The 22,496-nt window shown below is 50.7% G+C and overlaps 1 protein-coding gene across 1 annotated transcript in view; it reads right to left on the bottom strand.

The window, feature by feature from the left end:
* Positions 1-1,612: 1,612 nt before the first annotated feature.
* Col4a1 (collagen type IV alpha 1 chain) overlaps positions 1,613-22,496 on the bottom strand; it is a 108,535-nt gene continuing 87,651 nt past the window's right edge. The window contains exons 32-52 of the mRNA XM_055608489.1: positions 21,779-21,946; positions 21,556-21,645; positions 20,725-20,877; positions 20,479-20,577; positions 20,290-20,379; positions 19,931-20,070; positions 19,421-19,547; positions 19,250-19,330; positions 18,729-18,827; positions 16,789-16,839; positions 15,772-15,957; positions 14,943-15,076; positions 13,070-13,142; positions 12,135-12,206; positions 11,371-11,499; positions 10,133-10,231; positions 9,084-9,296; positions 8,228-8,405; positions 5,468-5,582; positions 4,299-4,471; positions 1,613-2,717 (exon numbers count right to left, since the gene is read on the bottom strand). Of these exons, the coding sequence (XP_055464464.1) occupies positions 2,636-2,717; positions 4,299-4,471; positions 5,468-5,582; positions 8,228-8,405; positions 9,084-9,296; positions 10,133-10,231; positions 11,371-11,499; positions 12,135-12,206; positions 13,070-13,142; positions 14,943-15,076; positions 15,772-15,957; positions 16,789-16,839; positions 18,729-18,827; positions 19,250-19,330; positions 19,421-19,547; positions 19,931-20,070; positions 20,290-20,379; positions 20,479-20,577; positions 20,725-20,877; positions 21,556-21,645; positions 21,779-21,946 (2,552 nt within the window). The 3' untranslated portion in view covers positions 1,613-2,635. The remainder of the gene's footprint in view (positions 2,718-4,298; positions 4,472-5,467; positions 5,583-8,227; positions 8,406-9,083; positions 9,297-10,132; positions 10,232-11,370; positions 11,500-12,134; positions 12,207-13,069; positions 13,143-14,942; positions 15,077-15,771; positions 15,958-16,788; positions 16,840-18,728; positions 18,828-19,249; positions 19,331-19,420; positions 19,548-19,930; positions 20,071-20,289; positions 20,380-20,478; positions 20,578-20,724; positions 20,878-21,555; positions 21,646-21,778; positions 21,947-22,496) is intronic.

Here is a 22,496-nt window from a genome sequence, read left to right as displayed (position 1 = left end):
CACCATCTTTTAAAAATTGAACTGGTCACATTTCCCACACATCTATAAGCAGTTGATCTATAAGCATGTCTGCTGTCATTTCCATTTTGAGAGTAAACTGGCCAAGGGGGCATGGCCTGAGCGTGTCAAAGCTTTGCATGAACCTGGAGGAGCGATTTGATTATGGTCACAGGAAGCCGAATTATTCGATGGTCTTCTCCACTCTCCCACACAGAGGAAAACACAAAGAACTCTGTCCATCAGTTACGTCAAAAGCAGGTGGAGGACCAAAACCAGACCGCCCCTGTGCATCCTGGGTGTAACAATGTCTAGCTCAGTGCGCTGAGTTTGGACTTCCCAGCATGTTATCCAATCTTATCTTAGCACAATGTCTTCTCATGATCCTTTTTCTTCCTTGCACATAAACATTGCTCAGATATTTATCCCAAATTCATCCTCAGTTCAGCTGTGCTAGGCGAGTTCACCAGGACATTTCAATACACAGACTCTCTGTGAAAACTGAAAAACACATCCATCCCACACAGACAGAATTTCAACCCAGTTTAAACTGAAGCATGGTATGGTGGCACATGCCTTTTTACAAGCACTGCCAGGCAGAGGTAGGTAATAGGTAGGTCTCTGTGAGGTTGAAGCCAGCCTGGTCTACAGAGAGAATTCCAGACCAGCCAGCAGGGCCTATATAGTGAGACAGTGTCTCGAATAAGAAAATTAATAAAGCTTAATTCACACACACACACACACACACACTCTCTCTCTCTCTCTCTCTCTCTGACACACACATATGTGTGTGTATGTGTGTGTGTATACACAAGCTTTTATGTGTGCACATGGAGCCTGACAGTCGATGTCCAGGGTCTTCCTTAATCACTTTTTTTTTAGTCAGTCTCGAACCTGGGACTCCCCAATTCGGCTGTATTGGCTGATAAGCAAGCTCCAGGGAGCTGCCCGTCTCAGGCTCTGCCACGCTGGGATCCCTGGCATGTGCCACCACAGCTGGCTTTTCTGCTCATGCTGGAAATCCAAACCCACAGCATCTGACTGACCCACCTCTCCAGCACGGTCTGACCTGACTACCTCAGGTGAGTTTGAATCCCACCTACTGCTCTAGTCCCCCATGTCATAGAAAGGTGTGTACTGCTCTAAGGCCTGGTAGATTCAGCTTTAACGGCTGGATCTGTGTTTCACATCGCCACGCTTGCCTTGTGTATAACGATGCCTGGGCTCACAAAACAGTGAAGGAAGGCGAACTGTGTCTTCCTCTGTAGCTGGTCACTGTATGTTACCCCAGCCCAGGTCCTGTTTGAACAAATACGAAATAAAAATGATCTAAGGTATGCAGCAAAGCTTACAGGTTTATTAGCGGCACGCGTGGAAACTTCTTTAATGTTTCAGTGGCAGTTCTAGCAACAAATCCATAAAAGCTTCATTTTTATACAAATAGTTTTATTACAAATTTGAATTCTTAAGAAATACACATTTAAAGAAATTACACAGAAGGCCTTAGTAGTCTTAAAAACCGTTTTGGGGGGACTTTTAGTGGTCTGCCTCTGCCCTCCTGCCACCTGGGCACGCCCTGCAGGAGCTGTGGCACAGCTCATGAGAAGCAGGGCGCTGGCCTGTGTGTGCTCGGGTGTGAAAGGCTGCCAGGCTACAGGCTGAGGAGTGCTGACAAAGGCCTCGGCTGCCATCTGGGAAGTAAGTCATTCAGTCTGCGGTTAGTGTCGAACCCTGAAGATACTTCGCAGGGAGTGAAAGCCAAGGCGCCCAGCGCAGGGCTCATTATCACAGACCCCGTGTTTCTGAGTGGCTTTGGCGTCGGCAGTACCCCTTCTTTGGTTTGGGGGTAAATGAGGAAGAGCTGGTGTCTCACACTTGGTGGCCTGGTGTTGGAAACCCTGTGAAAGGGAGCACGGGCTTCGGGAGAGGGAAGCACGGAGTACGCTTTATTTAACAACGGGCTCTACACTAGAACTCGACCTGCCTAATTGCTGACATCTATATAAATTACTAATATATATATATATATATTTATTTACTTTCTGTCTACCTTTGGACCGTCTTTACTCCACAGGAAAGCCATGACTTCCACAAAAGCAGCTGCGTAGTACCACACAGGGTGTAAGTTTGTGTTTGGGCAGAAAAGATGGAATTCCGTGTAGAGGGTTGAAGAAACCAGTTTCCTTGACTGCTATTTGCACAGCCCATCGAGGGACCTGATCTGGAACACTAGACAGACACGCACATCTGGGGTGACAGGAGGAAACAGCTGTGGGCTGTCTGCAAGCACCGCGCACCCCTAGCACCTTTGGGACTCCTATGGAGTTCTCGCCTCACACATCAGCGCACTGGGTTGCAAAAGGCAATTCATCTTTTATTTGATCACAAGTGCCATCTGGTATGTGTCACTATGGAAAGCTCGTTGCTGTCTGTCCTTCTCCTTCAGCAAACAGAGGCCAATGAAGCGGGGTGTGTTAGTTACGCAAATCCCTAAGGCACTTCATGGTTTTCATAGTGGACAGTGAGGTACATAGGATATAATTCTAGGGTTCATTGCTGTTAAAAATAAAACAGGAGGGAGGGGAGAGGACAAGGAGGGAGTAGCACCATGTTGTGACGGCGGCGGCGGCGGGCGGCGTTATGTTCTTCTCATGCACACTTGGCAACGGCTGACGTGCGTGCGCAGCTCCCCGGCCTTCAAGGTGGACGGCGTGGGCTTCCTGTAACACAACAGTCACACCATCAGCGCCCACCCAGGGGGCACTGGCATGTCTCCCGAGCCCATGGTCCCTGAGCGACCAGACACATGCCCGACCACGTGGGCGACGGTCAGCAACCGCTGTCCGCCTGCACTCTGAGCAGGCGTGCTCGGAGGGGCTGGGGGCCCCACAACACGGGAATGTTTTAGAGACTGTCTGCATGCATGAGCCAACCAGAGCCCAGCTGAGGTCACCTCTCAGCCGCAGGACCATCCTACGCTTTGTATTGTAATTAGCTTTCCATTGTCCCCAGCAGATTAGAACCTTCCCGGGGTTCGGAGGACCATTACTCTTCTCCGTGGTGCTAAACAAACACAGTGCTTGTTAAATGTTGAACGATAGGGAAACTGACAAACCTGGAATAATGAACTAACACTCAAAATATGTTCTTGACCCCGGAAGTGCTTAGATGTGTATGGCCTACGGTGAGGCCTAAGAGAGGAGGGTACATGTAGCAGTTGACCCTAGAAATTCTACCTTATTTTGGTCATTGGGAAAGTGAATTCTCCTCTCTGATTTGTATTTATCAAGTTCTACTGGATATAGATCCCCACATGTAAGAGCAACTTTCTGAACTTGTAGGACCTTACTCGAACAAACTCCACTGCAGATCTAACTTTAAAAAAAATTACCTTATCTAATTGTGTTTAAGGAAGCACTTTGGTTCATTATACCAGGCTGCTGGTTCAAAGCAAAAATCCCATCTTCAGCTATTAGCCTTATGCTGATGTGAGGGGTAAGGAGCACACTCTAGTGTCTTTGCTGACACCGCATCTGACAATTTCCCACGAGCTACAGGCTGAGCACAGGATGCTTTGGGATGTTTGGCGGGAGACCTGAGCTGAGAGACAAGATACCAGCAGTGTTCCCCATGGCAGTGCCCGAAACAGAGGAGGCAGAGAGAGGAGAGAGTGCCAGCAACTGGGGAAGGATAACAAAAGGCTGCCTGCCCCATCAGCCGTCTGCATCTGCTCCGGCTGCCATGGGACGGAGGGTGGGCGAGTGTGCCATGCTCCTGACCACCGGAGATGGACCAAGTTAACTTCAACAGTGTTGGCAGCCCTGGGTCACTGTTTTCAGATGAATCTTGGAAATGGGAAGGGACAAGAAAGAAAAGACTTCCCTCTTATTTCATAGTATTTGTGCTGAAAGAAATTGTTATTCACACGAGCCTAAGAAAGCCCTTTGCTTAGTTCCTTAGAACATCCCTTCCACACACACTGCTCTCACTCTGTAAATACCACAGGGAGGCGTGACACTGCCTCCTCACCGGCTATTAGAGATGCAATGTTTCACATCATGTTTGAGGCTTTCAACTGCTTTTTGTAACCTCTTAGCACATTCATCTGCAAAAAAAAAAAGGCAAGGGACCTCTTTTCTCTCTCAGCTTCCCCAACAATAAATGGATGGAGCCTATTACCTCCGCTCATCTCTGAGAGTCGTACAGGTCATCTGCCTTCAAAGAACGGACGGTCATAGAAAACACAACAGAAAGAGTGCCCAGGGTCCAGGGCCCTCCAGCAGAGGGTACTTCTGACTTACTTAAACATCTCGCTTCTCTCTATGGTGGCGAGCCAAAAGCTGTAAGCGTTCGCGTAGTAATTGCACGTTCCGCGGCCGTGGCACTCGATGAAGGGGGCACTTCTAAACTCTTCCAGACAGGATCCGGGGGATGCAAGGGCCTGGCCAGAACCCTCAGCACCAGCACTGGTGTGCTGTGGGACAAACATGAGTGAGTCGGAGCTTTCCTCATCCAGAGGCCAGAGAGAGATTCATTGTCCCTAGGAAGGAGCCAGGGCGTCTCCTCACGAGGCTCCAGATCCCCTACCAGCCCCCCAGGCTCACCAACTCTGGGCCCAAACAACTGCTCACCACTATGATGGTTCTGCCTCCAGGCCTGCTGGCCAGGCAGTGACACTCAGGCCTGCCACAATCCCAGAGAGCAGACACCAGCTGTACCCAGTGGGAGAGGGGCACCCTGCTTTCTTAGAAAATAACCAGGAATCCCCTTTCCTGTCAAGTAATAAGGCTAACGAATGCTGCTTATGGTTTGGGCAAACAATTCAATTCTGCCCCGGGGTCTTGAGAAAGAGAAAGATGTCAGTGTGGGGGCGGCTCCTTGGAGTTGGTAAATTCTTACTAGCTCAGGACTTATGTGCACTTAATCAATATTTTTCGATGTGACGATAAATATCAAATAAGCTGTAATGAGCTCCTCACATAGGGCTCTGTCCCTGAAGTCACCAGCTTTTTAAAGGAAAGGATACAAAGGGTTAACTAACATTGGAAAACAGTCAGGTGATAAGAGAGTGAGCCTCACTGCCCAGGTGCATCCTGGGTATTAAACTGGCAAGATGGTCCTCTTGGCCACTGCCTAGGGCATCACAAGCTCACAGGCAATACCCAAGTTCCCTGCCATGTCAGGCTCTCTGCTTTCAAGCTTCTATGTGTTAATAACACTCAGAGGAAGTGGCCGAGCTTTGGGTGCTGGCCGCATGGCTACTGAGCAACCCCACACTGTCGGTGCTCCCTGGCAGGCAGCAGCTTCCCACACAGCAGCAGGGAACCCTGGACACATTGCAGACCCCAGGAGCAGCAAGCCAGGCCCCAGGTTGTGTTCAACGAGGGGCAGCCTGGGAAAGTCAGGGCCGCAGAGGAAACAGTGGCCATTAATGGGAGCCCTTCCAAGGAGTCCTCCCCGAAACACTCACCATGACGAAGGAATAGCCAATCCACAGCGAGGACCAACCGTTGGGGCACGGCGGGATCTGAATCGTCTGACTGTGCACCGCCATCACCATGGCAGGGGCTTCACAAACCGCACACCTGGACGGGGGGTGGCGGGAGGGCACTCAGCCTGGATGGGACCCAGAGACGACCCACCCCTCTCCCTCCACCCTTCTCCTGGCTCAACAACGAGTAATAACAGTTCATTATTGTTCAAAAGTGAATAATGTGGCCAGTGCGAGACTCAGGCGTAGAGCCTCCTCATTTAGGACAGCTTCTCTGTCCCAAAACATTCAGTTCGAGAGCACTTGCTCCTTATCCACCCATTTTGCAAGAGGAATGATGGGAAGGCAGGGTCATGGAAGTGGGCAGGGCTCCTCAAGACAAGCGTCCTCCAGTGCCAGGCTGGCTCAAGCATGACACTGCACCCCAAGACAAGTGAAAACCATAGGGTGTTCTAAAGCTCACTCAAGTAAGGGAGCTCCGGATGGTGGGGGCGTGCATTGCTTAAAAACACAAACAGCAGCGGCAAAATAATTACATTCCAGTCACAGAGTGAAGAGACAGTGTTAGCCACGCCGCCAAGTGAATACGAACGTGTGAATAATTACACAAGTTCTGCATGCGGGCGGGCTGGAAGTGGGCGGGCGGCTGGATTAGTCATTCCATTTTTTGTGCCGTGTGTGTGTGTGCGTGTGTGTGTGTGTGTTCTACTTTATTCACATAAATGCAGATGAATTAGGAGGCTCCATTAAACACCAGCCACTGACACTGAAATTGCCGATCTGCCGCCATCTGCCTGCCTCTCGGGCGTTGGAAACAGGACAGCTTATGAGTGCCCTCCTTCCTAGGATGCCTTGGTGCTGGGGGCTTTATAAGGCCAGATGGATGGCCAGAAAAGGCGGTGTCAGAGGCTCAGTTGTGTTGTCACGGGCCTCGTTCATGAAGACGCTAGCTCCGTGGTTAGTGTCACAGCCCAGGCCCTCTGCAGGTTCCCTTACTCTCTAACCACTGGTCCTTCCAACCAGGTGATTAATCTGTGGCTTCAAGACACAGACTCCTGTCTGAAGAAAACTGGAGAAAGCACCTGTAAATTGTAGCCAAAGGATAAAGACAGCAGCTGCCTCCCTTTTGACTCAAAACTCAAAAGATTTGTGTTGGTGTTTCTAAAATGAAGCTTTTGGGCCTTCCCACAGGAAAGTCCTGAGACACTACTGGAAACCATCAAGTTTAAGTAACTCTCAACGTAGAGCCAAGAGGGCACAGCCCTGCAACAGGGAGTCAGAGATGCGTGTGTGTGTGTGTGTGTGTTTGTGTGTGTGTGGCTGGGGACCACGGCTGGAGGGAGACCTGAAGGCCTCTCAGGCTGTAGGGACATAAAGAGCCCCGAAGTGTCGAGGCCTGGTGTGCATCTCAGTGTGCTCACAGAACCAGGAGCCCCGTGAAGACCACATCTACGAAGAACAGACTGTTCCCCCGGGGCCTGCACCTGCACCCAAATCAAGACCGGTACAGATGCTGTTCCAAAAGTAACCAACAGACATAAATGATAATCATTTTCTACCTGTTTTCCAAGGAAAGCTAAAAAGAAAAGCACACAAGAGTTAACTCCCCCTCTAGAGCTTCAACACAGTGTGTGCAGGAGTATGCACACAGATCACATGGCTCATTCCTTCTGTCTCTAATACTGTCGCACGGATGAAGTAAACTGTTAGCCAGAGGAGTTTGTTGTCCGTCGCCATGTTTCTGTCACTTCTTAGTACAGCTGAACAGTAAACTTTTAATATGATGGAAATTGGCAAAAAATTGGACAATCTCATGCTTTTCACTCCTAAAACTCCCTGTCTTACTTCCAGGCAGGCTCTTGAGCTGAAAACACTCCAGATGTCAGTGGGACCAAGCTTAATTTAGGAATCACTCAGCCAGAGACATATGCATTCTCAATGGGTGGAACACAGCCTCCAGGGGTAAGAGTTGACGGACTGGGGGAATGTGAAATGGATCTTCACTGTTGTGTAATTAATTCTGTGATACTGGGAATCACATAAATAAATCTGTATAATTTTTATGCACAAACACTAATAGGCAGATAAGATATATGTTCGGTGCTACAGCTCCATGGGCTTCACGTCACTGCCACTGGGCTACTATAAAAAATACAGCGAGAACTGACAAGCGTTAGTGAGGCCGTGAAGGAAGGGGAGAGAGCCCTTAGGCCTGGCTGGTAGACATGTCAGAATGTCAAGGGCACAGCCACTTCGGAAGACAGTGAGGAAGTGCCTCACTCAAAAACAGAATCAACGCATGACTCAGCAATTCCAGTTCTAGATGCAGCAAAAGGACTGAAGGCAAGAAGTAAATGCCCACGTTCTGTGCGCCTAGTCAGAACGGCCAACCCAGATAACTGTGGGCAGATGACAGAGGCTCCCACCGTGCACCACTTAATGGGTCCTGATTCATCCTCTCAAAAAAGCAAGCATCTGGAAGCTGGAGGGAGCTCTGGGGCTAAGAACACACCAAGGGTCCCAGCACCCACTCACAACCACCTGTAACTCCAGCTCCAGGGGGACCTGATGTCGCTAACTCCAAGGATACCTACACTCATGCGCACGCACCCACACAGAGACGAACACAACAGTGCGTGCCCTTAACCCCAGCACTGGGAAGGCAGACCTGGGCAGATCTCTGTAAGTTCAAGGCCGAGAGCGGACCGATTCTTCCCCTTTAATTCTCCATGCGCTCACCTGCTAATGAAGGGCCGGATGTTGTCCCCAGAGATGGGCGCCATGGACATGGGCATGGGCTCCGGCGTGGACAGCCAGTACGAGTAGTCGTTCCTGGAGGCGAAGTTGCACACGTTGTTGATGTTGCAGAAGAGGAAGGGCATTGTGCTGAACTTGCGCAGACAGCTGCCAGCCGTGCCTGCACCGAAGGGGAGAACAGAGGCAGGTAAGCGCCTGCGGGCTGCTCCATGCGTTCAGCCTCAGCACGCTCTATGTTCTTATCGAGAAGAAGGAAGCAAACAGACCCAGCAGGGTACAGTAATGGTGAATGAGCTGCGGTATTTTGGCTGACCAGGTAAAAGGGAGACTATAAAGAGCAACACAGAGGTGTCTGAGGAAAGGAAATGTGCCCAGTGTATCTGTTCCAGGAGGAATGTTGAGTGCGCCACTATAGAATAAACCGTCACTGCGGGTCTCACAGCCACGGTGGTTCTAACTTTATTCAGCTACATCACTAGGTATACAACACTAGGACATGGCTTGGTGGAGGGTCCCCTGGAGCACATAAAAATAATGGGCACATGTATGAGGCTCCCTGATGGGTCAGAAGCACTCGGCAGGGGGAGGAGGGCAGGAGATGCAGAGAGCCTCCATCAGAATAACATGGCATATTTCTAGAAAAGCAGACAGCAAGCAGGCCTATTTTAAGAATATCGCACAAACGGAGGGGTCCTCGTGTGTGGGAAGAGGACGATGGACCAGCCCTCCTCGGGAGACATTGCCTGCCTGGCCCACCACACTGTGGCAAAGGCACAAGGACGCCATAGACCTAGCTGGGAAGCCACCCATGTCACACAGGGAAAGAGCTGCATCTCACCCAAGTCCTGCCCGTGGGCCCGCTCGTTGCCTTGCACGTAGAGCAGAGAGTAGCCATGGTAAAGAATTTTGGTCCCTGGAGGACACAGGGGCTCGTCTGTTGTCTGACTATGCCTGGTCACAAGGAAGCCATGGTCCACAGACGGGGTACCCGGGGGACCCATAGATCCTGGCAGCCCATCAGGGCCTGGTGGACCAGGAAACCCTCTCGGACCTGTAGGACAGAAGACAAACGAGTGCCTTAATTACCATCCAGCTCCCCCAAAAGCCCCCAGAACCCGTCTCCAAGAAACTGTAGTTTATCTACATTGCCCAAGGGTAGCAGAAGTGTCTGGCCTCTCACCATACAAAACACAAGCTAAGGGAAGGGCAAAACTAAGTAAAGAGAGGCATTCCCCCAGCGCCATTCCTTTCTCCCCCACACTCCACCTTGGCATGGCTCCACGAGCCCGGAGTGTAGCAAGAGACAGGCTCTTCAGTGAGTAAATAAAGCAGCCCATGCTACAGCTTCACTGCTCCATTCCTGGGGGACCCTGGTCCCCCCCCCCCCCGGGGGGAGGTCACTACGGAATCATCCAAACAGCTTTGCTGTCTGAAAGCCTGAGTATGAAACACGGCCCCAAGGATAACCTGGGCTCTGGGTCCTGCGTTCCCTAGGACAGCTAAGCCACATGCTACCCCAGGACCGTGGGGCTGTGCTCTGCTCAGGGACACCTTGGTGTTAGTGCCACATCGTGACGGCCCCCGAAGCTTATCCTGGACCCGTGGCTTTGGGACAAACACTGACATTATTTTCCAGTTCTACTTTCCATTAGCTGTGGCCAAAACAGAATTTTTGTAGCTGTAGGTCACTGGGCTGTTAGGAAGCCACCAGGACCCACTGGCTACAGTGGAAAGCACACACCTTAATTGATCAACAACAACCCTTAGCTTCCCATGAGCCTTTCTCTTCTAAAACATGGGTTTCCTCCACAGCCTGTCAGGACTATTTTTAGCTTCCTTTTGAGGTTTCTCAGGCCTGGATCTATTGTTTCTGCTGTAAAGACCTACCAGGTGGTCCAAAGGGTCCAGTCTCTCCTTTCTGGCCAGGGGCACCATCGAACCCGGGGACACCTGGAGGTCCAGGCAAGCCTACTGAGCCTGTCACACCTGTGGGAGAGAGAGAAGAATTTGTGATCAGGTATGATGGGCAGCAAGCTGTCCTTCTCTATTTCCTTCTGAAAAGTTATTTTTCTCTTTGGGAAGCAAGCACAGGGCCTGGACAACCAGTGAGAGGGTGTGTCTGAGCGGCCTATTGATCCCAGCCCCATCAGGACCTGGGTGGACTGGGCTGCTTCCTGCAGAGCCCAAAGCTCCCCCTGCTGGAATCTCAGCTGGCACACTGCTCCAACCTTGTCCCTCAGACTTTCCCCTCAGCTCTCCCAAGCTTCCTGCAGCTGTTCTGTGGTAGCCATATCTGGAAAAGGCCAAGTAAGGGAGACAGAGAAAGGGGCCTGTCTAGCCTCCCTCACTGCCATGCTCTAAAGCAGTGGTTCTCAATCTGTGGGTCACAGCTCCATAGGGGTCACAGGTCAGATATCCTCACATCAGATATTTACATTATAATTCATAACAGTAGCAAAATTACAGCTATGAAGTAGCAACGAAACAATGTCATGGTTGGGGTCACCACAACATGAGGAACTGTTTCAAAGGGCCGCAGGATTAGGAAGGTTGGGAACCGCTGGTTCAGCCACAGACAGGCTGCTGTGAGTTTTCCATTTTACCTGTACAGTTAACTCATAAGTGGCTTGAAGCTTTCTTTACCCGGATGCCGCCTTCAACTCCTCTACGCCCTACCCGCCCTTTGCCCACCAGCCTCTGGAAAAGGAATGGCCAGTCGCAGCAAGAGCCTAGAGGAGGGTATACTGGAAACACGGGGAAGGAACTGTAGCAAGGAACGCTGTAGCGTTTGCTCACAGGCAGGGCTCACAGGTTGCTCTGAGAGTGGCAATCCCAGCAGCCCATGGGAGCCTGCTGCTCCACCTGCCAGCTGCTCTGCCAAACAAGGTTCTGGATGCTTCTAAGTCTAAATGTGTTGAGTTGTAAGCCTGTGTTCCTATATTTTGTTTGCCTTTTTTTGAAGGGGGGGGTGTCTTTTACAGACTCTATTATGTCTGGTATGCTTTAAAGAAAGTCCTGTTTAAACATGTTTGCATAACCAACCACTGTTCAGACTCTGGTCCTCACACACAGGTGATAGGAAACCCCACACACATAACCGGCACCTACATAACCCAAGGCCTCACCTTGCTGTCCTTTTGGACCCGGTGGTCCCTGGAGTCCTTTCAGACCAGGAGGACCCTCAGGACCAGGGAGCCCTGGTTCTCCTTTGATGACATCGTAGGGACCTGGAGGCCCAGGAGGACCCTGAAGGCCTGTGGAATGGCAGGCAGAGGATCAGTCTCACTGTCAGCAGAGCTTCCAAAAGCAGCTTCGGTGGCTACTGAGCATCACCAAACACACAGGTGAGCCTCACCAAACACACAGGTGAGCCTCACCAAACACACAGGTGAGCCTCACCAAACACACTCTCGATGTGGGTACACCTTTCTCTGTTAGCTGAGCTGAGAACCCTGAACTCTTAACCCCAGCCTCTACTCCATTCTGGAAACTAACAAGCCACCCTGCCCTTTCCTGACACTGCCCAGTGGGCACAGCTCAAGCTATCCTGAGTGAACAGGTGAGCAGCGGAAGGCAGATCTTGTTCTGTCCTGACTCTAAGTGGCTGGTGTCAGTCTGGTGTCAAAGCCTGTAAAACATGCTGGTTCCCCGGCACGTGCTGGCTCAGCCGGCCCCTCCCCTCTCCCCTGGACTCTCTGAGTCACATGCTGTACAAGGACACGTTGATGCCAAATCCCCAACAGAGTCTGTAAGTTCCTAATCACCATTTTCTGCTGATTTTTCCACTTGTTTGACATCTGAAAAGTCAACCCCTCAAATCCTGTGTCTTTGGTAGCTTCCGCATCCCCCAGATCATTGGTAAATCCTGGTGCGGTAAGGATTCACCTACCTTTAGGGCCGGGTATGCCTTGATCTCCCTGATCGCCTTTTACCCCTTGCAGCCCAGGAAGACCTTTCTGACCTGGGTGAAAAGAGGACATTATCTTTGCAGACAGCTCTCAATCATATGCGCGGACACAGGGTGCAAACTCACACACATGCACAAATGTGTATGTCTGTAAGCAAAAATATGCACACAGCTGCATCCCCACATGTGTATGCAGACAAACACATGCATCCACATATCACGTGTGCCTACACACGCAGCGAACACCTTCCCATTTACGTTTAAGGAAGGAAACATGGTCATTTTTCAGCAGCAGTATCTCACAAAAGCTTCTTTCTAGAGTCAGAAGCCGTCATTTTATACACAGCTACAGTGACAATCAGGCAGGGGCCTGCGGTGAGTCTGTGGTCACAGTCTGTCTGACAGACCCCAGGCACCTGGAGACTGCATGCTCACCCAGCAGGTGAGCTGGACTCTGAAGAAAGTGCAGGGTGTGGAAGCTGCCAGCATCCAGAGTGCGTTTGCTGATTGCACCAATAAACTAACAAGCGGCCAGAAGCCACAACTTCTTGCTGGGACTCAAATGACTGAGTCACTGGCTCTTAATTAAGAAAATCAGAATGCATTTAGTCCGCCATCCACAGGTGCCCACAGACTGGGGTGCCACCTAGAAGCCACTTTTAGCTGGCACCAGTAGTGTGCGGCTGTAATCCCAGCACTCAGGGGGCTGAAGCACAAGGATTGCCATAAGCCTGAGGTCAGCCTGGGACGGACAGCAAGACCTTGTCTCAAAAATAGGGCAATCCACACCGCTTTTAACTTAAAGACAGCGTTATCTCTTGCTGCAGCCCCTGGCATCTGAATGTGGAGTCGCTGGGCTTAGGAGGCCTTTGGAGCCCTCAACTGCAAGGCTCTCAGGCTCAGTTTCACTGTCCTACCTTGGAATCCTGGAACTCCGGGCGGTCCCATATCTCCCTTTGAACCTGTGATCCCTGGAGAGCCGCCAATGCCCTAGACACACAAAGCAAGTGTGAGCTGCAGATGGCTCCAGACATCCACGGCAGTACCCCGAGTACCCTGTCAGGTGAAAAGCCCAACCGTGTTCTGCACAGGAACTTGAGAACTGATGGGGGTCTTAGAATTCTTTAACTGCCGCAACACGAGGAAAGGGTACTGTCAACACTGGTGCCCCGACCTCCCTCTACTTGTCCGAATGCACAGTAAGTTCCTTCCAGCTTGTAGCCACCGTTTCCACCACCAGCTTGACGCCAGGAACACAGCTAGAATGTCACGGACACTTGCCATGGAAACAAGCCCAGTGCTATCAGGATCATTCCACCCTCCGGAAGCCTTCCTAATCATCAAAGGTAGCGACCGTTCTTTAAAGTCAGCTTCATGTCTCATCTGAATTATTATTTTAATTATGTGAAAATATCTAGAAACACTACACACCAAGCTCCTTTGCAATCAAACAACACCTACTTACATGCACGTGATATAATAATTTGCAAGAATCTCAGCCACCTTTTGGCCATTTCAGGTAACTGTTCCTTCCTCTAACATGCATAGCCATATCCAAAAAGTTTTATATCCTAGATAGATATGCTCATCCTAATTTGAAAAGTATCATATTCAGCATGTAAAATCATATACACATGGATAGTGACTGCACAGGAATAGGGAGCATGTCTGATGGGCAAAACAGGACTGCATGAATAACTGGGAAGAAATAGAAATATACAATAAGGAGATGAAAATCAACTCAGGAATACTCTGCATGTGCTGTGCGGAAGTACACGTGGCAGGGAGGGCCGGGCGTGGGTAAGAGTAATTACTGCTACTTGCTTTGTGCCTGTCCCCAAACCAGCACCACCTCTGCTACAGGGACAACCCGTGTGGATGTCAAATAAAACCCTGAGTGCTGCTTCCACTACCCCCAGCAAAGGCCGCCTCCAACTGTGCCATATCCCAACTCCCTGGACTCACATCTTCTCTCAAAGTGCACTAGAGAGAAGGAAGAGGAGCCGGACAGAGAGAAAGAAAGATGGAAGAAACAGAGACAGACACGGGACAGAAAATGAATCTATGCTAACATATGTATTTGACCTCCACAAGCAAAGATAAAAACTACTCTGGTCATGGTGGTGGCCGAGCCAAGAATCCAACCAGAACCTCAGCCATGGTGGCAGGCAAGTCAAGAGCACAACCAGAAACAGCTACGTTACCTAAGAATTGAGTTCTACTGGTATTACAGGAGACCAAAGCTAAATAAGAACTCCCAACACACACATACACACACACACACACATATATATAGACAGACACATATAGACACACACACATATATACAGACACACAGATACACACACATAGACATACACACAGGTACATACATACACATACACACACACACACACACACACACACACACACACACACTAGTGCTGCTTCAGGTCATCATTTGCATCACACCTGACCCTCTGCCAGCCTCAGACAACAACTGTCAGGCTGTGCAGAACTGTTATTTACCAAGTCACTGAATATTTGCACTGAATTTGTAAATAGGTTATAAAGTCTGGCACACAACTATAATTTGCAGTAGTATAGCATTTCCTTTGCAATGGTTCCTATAAAATAGATTGTTTAAAAAAAAAAAAACATTGTAATAGATATATTTTTTTTATTGGTGCCAAAATAAAGGAACTGAGTTCGGGGCTAGAGAGTGTCACACACGTGTACACAGGCATACACACACGGCACTCTTGACCAAAAAGCTTCCTTATAAAAACATTTCTACACTCAAACACTCACCGGCATGCCTTGAAATCCGGGGTCTCCCTTAGGGCCTGGAATCCCAGGAGATCCTGGCCAACCTGGATTTCCCTTCTCGCCTTTTGGCCCATCGATTCCTGGGAAGCCTGGAGGCCCCATAGGTCCCGGATGCCCTAACATGAAGGTAACAGGCACGGGGTTAAGGTGGGTGGACTCAGTCACTGGGCTATGGCGCAGCAACCATAACACCAGGGCCTTGTAGAGCAACTCGGGTCTCTAAGAAATCAAGGGCGAATGCTCATATAAACACCCAGACCCAGCATCCAAACGACCTGTCTGTCACCCCAGCTATCCCAGAGGCTGAGGCAGCAGGAGAACAGGTTCACTTGTATAGGGTTAGAGTGAGTTCAAGGCCAGTGCAGACTACTTAGAGAGACCTGCCTCAAGACAATGACGGTAACAGAAGGTCTGGGTGTGTAGACCTTAGAACTCAGTAGTGAAGTATTTGCGCGCACAGAGCCCGTGCTCCACCCCCAGCACCACTAACACACATGAGCAATAAGCTACTTGGTTATGAAGCTTGGGGACGTGCAGCACCATTGCGGTGTTGATGTACGTCAGTGCTGGCGTCCAGGGTCGCGGCCTGTCACACCAGCACAGTAGGAAGCTCAGGGTGAGGCATTAGAGCACTGTGCCAATTAAAGCTAGAGCCCAAATAGCGGTTGTGTTGCCTCTTTCTCAGCCATTTTCTTTCCTGCAGCTCTCTAAACACCTCAACAGAAAAGAAACCACACGGACCAGCCCAGCAGAAGCCGGAGTGCAGCTCTGAGCTGACAACTTGAGCATTTTTCTGGGGGAAAGCCCTTACCTGGCAGGCCAGGTTGACCCTGAGGTCCTCGGTCTCCTTTGGGCCCCTCCACAGGGTGACCAGGAGTGCCAGGTAAACCTGGTTGTCCTTGAGGGCCCGGAGGACCCATGAATCCTTGCTCGCCTTTTGCTCCAGGAATTCCAGGACTTCCAGCTGATCCAGGGAAGCCCACTTCCCCCTTGGAACCTGCACAGTGGGGTGGAGGGGGAGATGACGGTGACCAGAGGAACACCGAGCACAGAGCCACTATGCCACACTGACAGCCAGGGATCTTATATGTGCTGAAGTCTTCAAGAAACTGTACTACTAAAACCAAGCGCCTGCTCATCCCAAGACATGGACAGAGCAAGCCATTACGGAGCAGCACCGTATCTAACAATCACGATGGAATTACTGACTTAACAACAACAGGAAGACTGCAAACCAGACACGCTGTTAGGAGAACCCAGGCTGTAAAAAGTGCAATTATCCAACAGCGTCTGCAAGAACTTGCAGGAGACACACAGTCATCTGTGTATCCTAAGTCGAAATAGCTGATTGCTTGGGGGAGGGATGGTCTCAGGGGAGTCCCAGGGCACAGGATGGAGGACTGGAGGCACCAAGCAGCTGTGGGGTAGCTAGCAGGGGTGACACTACCCAGAATGTGATGTATACGTGAGTCAAAACTTAACTTTAAATATGTTCTTTGAATATATATATAAATATATTCAAGCATACATGTTTCATAAGTGAATGAATTAATTAAAAAATTAATTAAAAGACTAAGAGATCACAAGGGATGGGAACCCATGTTTACGTGTTGCTCAGAACTTAAGCAATAATAAAACCATGCGGCATCTGGTATGTTCCACATATATGTCAGCCATGACGTAGATGTCCATAATCATAGGACATCTATCAGCCACTCGATACATCCCTGCCTTGCTAAGGGGTCAGGCTGAGTCCCGTGGACAGCAGCTCCTGCTCTTTTACATCATGGCGGCAGCAGGCACAACTGTGCAGAGCTGGGAGTGTTACCTTTGTCTCCTTTGGTCCCTGGGAAGCCGGGGAAGCCTCTTCCTGGCAGTCCTGCAGGAAGGAGACAAAAAAAGACACGCCTCTTACTCAACTGCAGAGAGAGCGGGAGGCAACATCCCGGCTGCTCCGACGTCATGTGTCACCTCAGGGGTACGAGGAACCTGGGAGCAAGGTTACCTCCCTATAGCTGGCTTATCATGAGTAGAGAGTAAGAACTGTCTGCTCAGGTCACAGAGGTGCTGAACAGACAGGATCTGGGATAATGGTGCTTATTTCCTGTAGAGGCAGATGAGAGGGTTCGCCTCTCCCTGAGCACCAGGGCCTAAGGTAAACAGCGAGGCCCTGGCAGATGCTACCAAGTCCTGTTGCTTGCTGCTGGAATTGAGAGTTCTGTGTCTAGCTTTTAAGTGTTTATCATAAACACCCTTTCTGTGCTTTCTGTGTGGAAAGAGGCAGCCACTGGGCAGACCCTACCCTTAATAAAGCCTGGGCAGCCTCAACCAGGAGATCCATCAGCCCAGCGGACCCCATTCTGGTACCCCGTGCCCTCACTGCAGCCAGGCTGTCGGGATCCATGGCAATCTGAGGACACTCCAGTGACTCCAGATGGCCTGACCAAGTCTCAGAACGTAGCAAGTCAAGACCCAGGGAGTGCTAAAGGACCCTGAAGCCAGCTTCACAGGGGCCACAGAGGAAGCAGCTCCCCCTGGTGGCCCAGCAGAAAGGAAGGCCTGTGATTGTTGCAAATGACCTTGACATGCCTGCCGGCCCTCCCCCACTCCACCCGGCTGTATAAGCAGAAGCACAGCTCCCTTCTTTAGTCTGCTGTCCCTGTGTTCAACAAGAGGCCTCCTCCAAGTGGCCGACAGGTCTCACTACCGCTGGCCAGGTTTCCTGCACACCTTTGGTCTTTATCAATAGAAAGGACGGAGCTGAGAACACAAGAGGAGACTATGGCAGGAGAGACCAGAGACTGGCCAGGGAAAGAGAAACAGAGAGCAGAAGCAGCAGAGAAAATAACAGCCAGAAAAGGCTTACGATGAAAACCAGCACACCCTTGTTGCTAGAACGCCAGGGACTTGCCATGCTTTAAGAGACAAGGGCCCCAGACACTCTAGGCCTGGTGGCTGTGGCACTAGCTGCTAAAGAGCTGAGGGCATCTTCAGGAGCCGATACCAGCCGATGCTGCTCCACTTGGGCCAGAATAACACACACAGCCCAATTACTCATGGGTAGCAATGATTACTGTGGGGACACACAGATTGGCTTTCTGCGGGTGACCATCCCTCTCAAAGGAGGTGGCAGAAGCTCCCTCTCAAAGGAGTTGGGCAGTGCAGAGCTAACTGCCCATAAGAGGCGGGTGGAGGAGCAATTCAGAGGGAGGAGAACGTGAGAAAGGTTTCCTATGACTTCTCTTTACAGAGAATGGAGAGGGAACTGATGAACAGCCAGTGCTAAGTAACAGCCAGGAACCCCTGCTGCACCAGCCCTGCCCAGCTCAGGGCTACCTGCTTCAAACTGCCGCTGTTATGGCTGGAAACCCATGGTCCTGCCACAGTATGGCTCTTCCATTAATAACAGGAGAAGATGCAGAAAGCAATGGTAACCCCAATCCCCCCCCCAGACCCTGTGAGACTAGTACCCTTTCCAAAATGGGGGGGGGGGAATTTTCTCTTCCATTTTGTCTTGTCTTGTCACAATGAACACAGGGCACACAGCCTAGGAGGCATCTCTCCTAGAAAGTGCTGCTCTGAGTCTTCTGAACGCACCCACTTGTGGAAGAAAGGAGCATCCCCACCAGATGCAATCCCATCCCTCATGTCCACATCTATGTTTTCAGAGCAGCAGGGAACACAGGCGCCTCTGTGCTTTCCAACATGAGGTGCAGCCTCTCGAGTGGACAGCATGAACTTCCGCTGGGAAGCAGAAACAGGACTCACCTGGTTCACCCTTCTCTCCTGCCGACCCTGGGATTCCATCACTGCCAGGCTCTCCCTTCTGGCCGGCTGGGCCTACGGGACCAGGAGTGCCAGGGAAACCTTGGGGAGAAACGACATAATCACTCATGAAGCATCTGTGAAGTGATCCCTTTCAGACACCGTAAAGCGCTGTTCCCTGCGTGTTCCTGGCATCCCTGAAGTCAGTTCTGACACGCCTCCAACAGGACCCTCTCAGCTGCTGGGAACAGCATCAACCCCACCCAGTGCTTGCACGGGGAAAGGTCTGAAATGCCCATCTCGTTACAAAAGCAGCTTGGAGACGCTGGCTTCATCTCGCCCAACCGTGACCACCCCACAGGCTCTGCCCGTGGATCTGAAAGTGAAGGGCTAGAACCTCTTGCCAACGCCAGACCCCCAACAGCACACCAGGGCCCGCTCACAGTAAAGGATTCTCCCATGAAGCTGGCACTGCATTCCTCAACACCTCACCTGCCCACCAAGCACCAGTAAAGGGTCCTTACCTGCTTCTCCTTTGACACCAGGAAAGCCATCCAGCCCTGGCAGGCCTTTGTCTCCTTTCTCTCCAGGCAGGCCCGGGCTTCCTAAAGAGAAAATGGAAGTCCGGAAGTTGTATGGACCTGAGCGTTCCTCCTCTGTAGCTCACTGCCCAGAGGTTGCCAGCACCCCCCTACCTGGATGGCCGATGCTCCCTGGAGAACCTCTGGGGCCTGGTGACCCTGGCATCCCCGGGGTTCCGGCACTGCCTTTTTCTCCCTTCTCACCAGGGCTGCCTGGGAAACCAGTGAGCCCCTGGTCTCCCTGTGAGGAAGAAGACAGCTCATTAGCTCCAGGTCTGGAAGCGCCTTCTCAGGTAACAGATTTTGATGCCATGAGCAGCACATTGCAGAGTTCCATTTGCTGGGCTTTCCAGCAAAGAAATGAAGCCCGTGTCTGAGAAACAGAACTGACAGTGTCTCCTTTCCATTCATTTGCCAAGTTCCTCGGCCTGCCCTTCTCCTTCCTCCCTGGAATCTGTAGCCACCCTCACCTCTCAAAGAGCATCTAGAGTTTTCCCTGGGGAGAAAAGGCAGGGAGTAGCAGGAGATGACTTTGAGTTAGTTGGAAGGGCGCTGCATCACAGTGCATGCTGAGACAGTTGATAAAAGTGTGCCAGGGGATTTCCACAGAGGGGACACGGTCACCTTGTCGCCTGGCCGCCCAGGAATCCCAACGCCAGGCAGACCTGACTGCCCCTTCTCTCCTTTTGCTCCTTTCTCTCCGGGTAAGCCGGGGACACCCTGCGAGCCAGGGATGCCGGGGACGCCTTTTTCTCCAGGTAAACCTAGTGACACACAGACAACAGAACAGCTTGAACGTGACGCCGTGGCACTGAACACACATCGCCAGAAGCCACCCACCCTACACAGGAGACTGTACATTAGAGACATGGCTGCCAGGCCCTCCAGCCTCCTAGTGAGCAGGACCACCCTGCAGGTATCCCACTGTCCCCGAGTGCACTCGGTGTTGTGTCACAAAAACTTCTACTCCACATTCAAATCACCTGGCAAGCCCATTCCTCCAACCGATCCCTTGGGTCCAGGGAGTCCAGGGGCTCCTGGTGTTCCACTAAGACCTGGGTCACCTTTAGGTCCTAGAAAGAAACAGAGGAAACCCCACAGGTCAACCTCTAGGGAAAGCACCAAGAAGCGGGTTCCTCGAAAGGACTCTGGCCATAACTGTCCACACCTACCTGGCTGTCCAGGTTGTCCTGCCTGCCCATCCTTCCCAGGCACTCCTGGGGTTCCAGGATCTCCTCGGGAACCTTTATCACCAGTGGGTCCGATTTGTCCTGTATGCCACAGAAAAACATGGTGAGTGCCCATATCTGCTGAGGAAGCAACTGTTGCAGAAGAGCAAGAAGATATGTGTTTGTAGAAAAACAGCTTCCCCAGGGAGGCCTGTGTCGCCTGTCACTGAGAACTCTCTTCCCACACACCTTTTTCTCCTTGGTCTCCTTTCTGTCCCTTCATGCTGCCCATGTCCACATGATCCATCGATCCTGGCATGCCGGGAAGCCCAACGTCCCCTTTGTCACCTTTGAAGCCAGGGTCACCCCTGGGTCCTGAGGAGCCTGGAAGGCCATGGTCCCCTAGAGAGGAAAGAGAAGCAAGTACCCAGTGAGACCCAGACCCAGCCATGTCTGGAAGATACTCTTTCCAGCTGGAACCTGTAAAGTTGGGAAGGATCTAGAATGTGTCAGAAGCTGACACTAATAATTCCAGCATATATCACTTACATTTCCCCTCCTTCCTAAATGTCTTTCACAATCCTCTGTCACTCCCAAGCACCCCCCCCTCGATTATAAACAAATAGGATGGAAAACTTCTACATCCTGACATCAACTTCCCTTTTTACATCTTATGTTTATAGTCAGCTGCTTCTTCCTTTTAAAAGTGCAGGATTTTGGATCAGTTTCAGAGAACAAGAAATACAAAGCCAGTTTGCCCGTGACATGAGCTCAGGACGTGCACCCTCGTGTGACTGGGATGTCCACAGTGTTTTGCAGAGAGAAACTAAGCCATTCTCATCTCCACACCAGCAAGGCAGCCACAGAACTGCAACCCATGCTCTGCACATGGAGGTAATTCCTCTGGAAGGAATTCTTCCAGCCTGTGAGCCACCTTCTGCACTTACTTCATTTGCTTCTTAAAACTAAATGTGATCCATAATAGCACAAGAACTTCCCAGGAGTCTCAAGAAATAAAGACACAAGAGAGTGTGACACACACTCACAGCAGCACAGTTTGCAAGCTGTCAGACCTCTTACCTTTTTCTCCAGGTAACCCTGGGGTGCCAGCTGGTCCTGGGGAGCCTGGTTGTCCTGGGGTTCCCATGACGCCCATTTCTCCTTTAGAACCTGTGTGCAAAAGGCATGTTAAGAAAATACCCCTGCATGGACCTCAAATGGTAAACAGTCTAGGAGTCAGAAAAGAAGGAAGTAAGCAATGTTCCCTCTTGAGGGATCTGGGCAAAGCTCAGATGTCACTTACCTGGGAACCCTGGAAGTCCAGGAGCCCCCTGCTGTCCAGGAAGGCCAGGGAGCCCTGACTGCCCTGTAAGGCCAGGAAGTCCTTGAGAACCTTTATCTCCTTTGGGGCCAGGCATATCCAGGCCTGGGAATCCAGGGAAGCCCTTCTCTCCTTTGACTCCAGGTGGACCTGAGGTTGGACAAAGTGAATAACTTACAGGATGTTCTAGAGTGGGCACTGTCAGTAGAATACTGAAGACAGCGTGTGAGCACGCCAGCACTGGGGTCTTGAGTGACGCCTGGTGTGCAGGGTCATCAAGACAGTGGGTAAGAAGAGAAAGCCCTTCTCTTTCTGCCAGCATGGGTCATCATTACCTCTGGAAAATACACTTGCCCCAGCCAGTGTAAATTACTTTTCACTGAATATTTTGCCCCCCCACCAGTACTAGCATAATTTTAGGATTGTTGATACAAAGACAAAGGCAATTAGACAAAAAAAAAAATTAGTTTATATTATTAACAACTTAGCTCCTAACAAAGATAACAGACATTATGTTACATAAAATCTTAAATGCTACTGAAGATGTATGTAACAGATTTCTTTGACAAGTTAACCAGACTCAATGGGAGGAAATAATGGGAATCTACAAAGTTTGGATTAAGCAAACAACCAAACCTTTTTCACAAACTGGAGTGTACTCTCCCTCCCCTTTATTTTGGCAACTGTGCTAACCTCCCTT

Source organism: Psammomys obesus, unplaced genomic scaffold (assembly GCF_907164565.1).
Source record: "Psammomys obesus unplaced genomic scaffold, mPsaObe1.curated_primary_1811, whole genome shotgun sequence".
NCBI classification, from domain to species: Eukaryota; Metazoa; Chordata; class Mammalia; order Rodentia; family Muridae; genus Psammomys; species Psammomys obesus.
The sequence above is the reverse complement of the archived record's forward strand: the minus strand, read 5'-3'. Positions and strand labels throughout refer to the sequence as shown.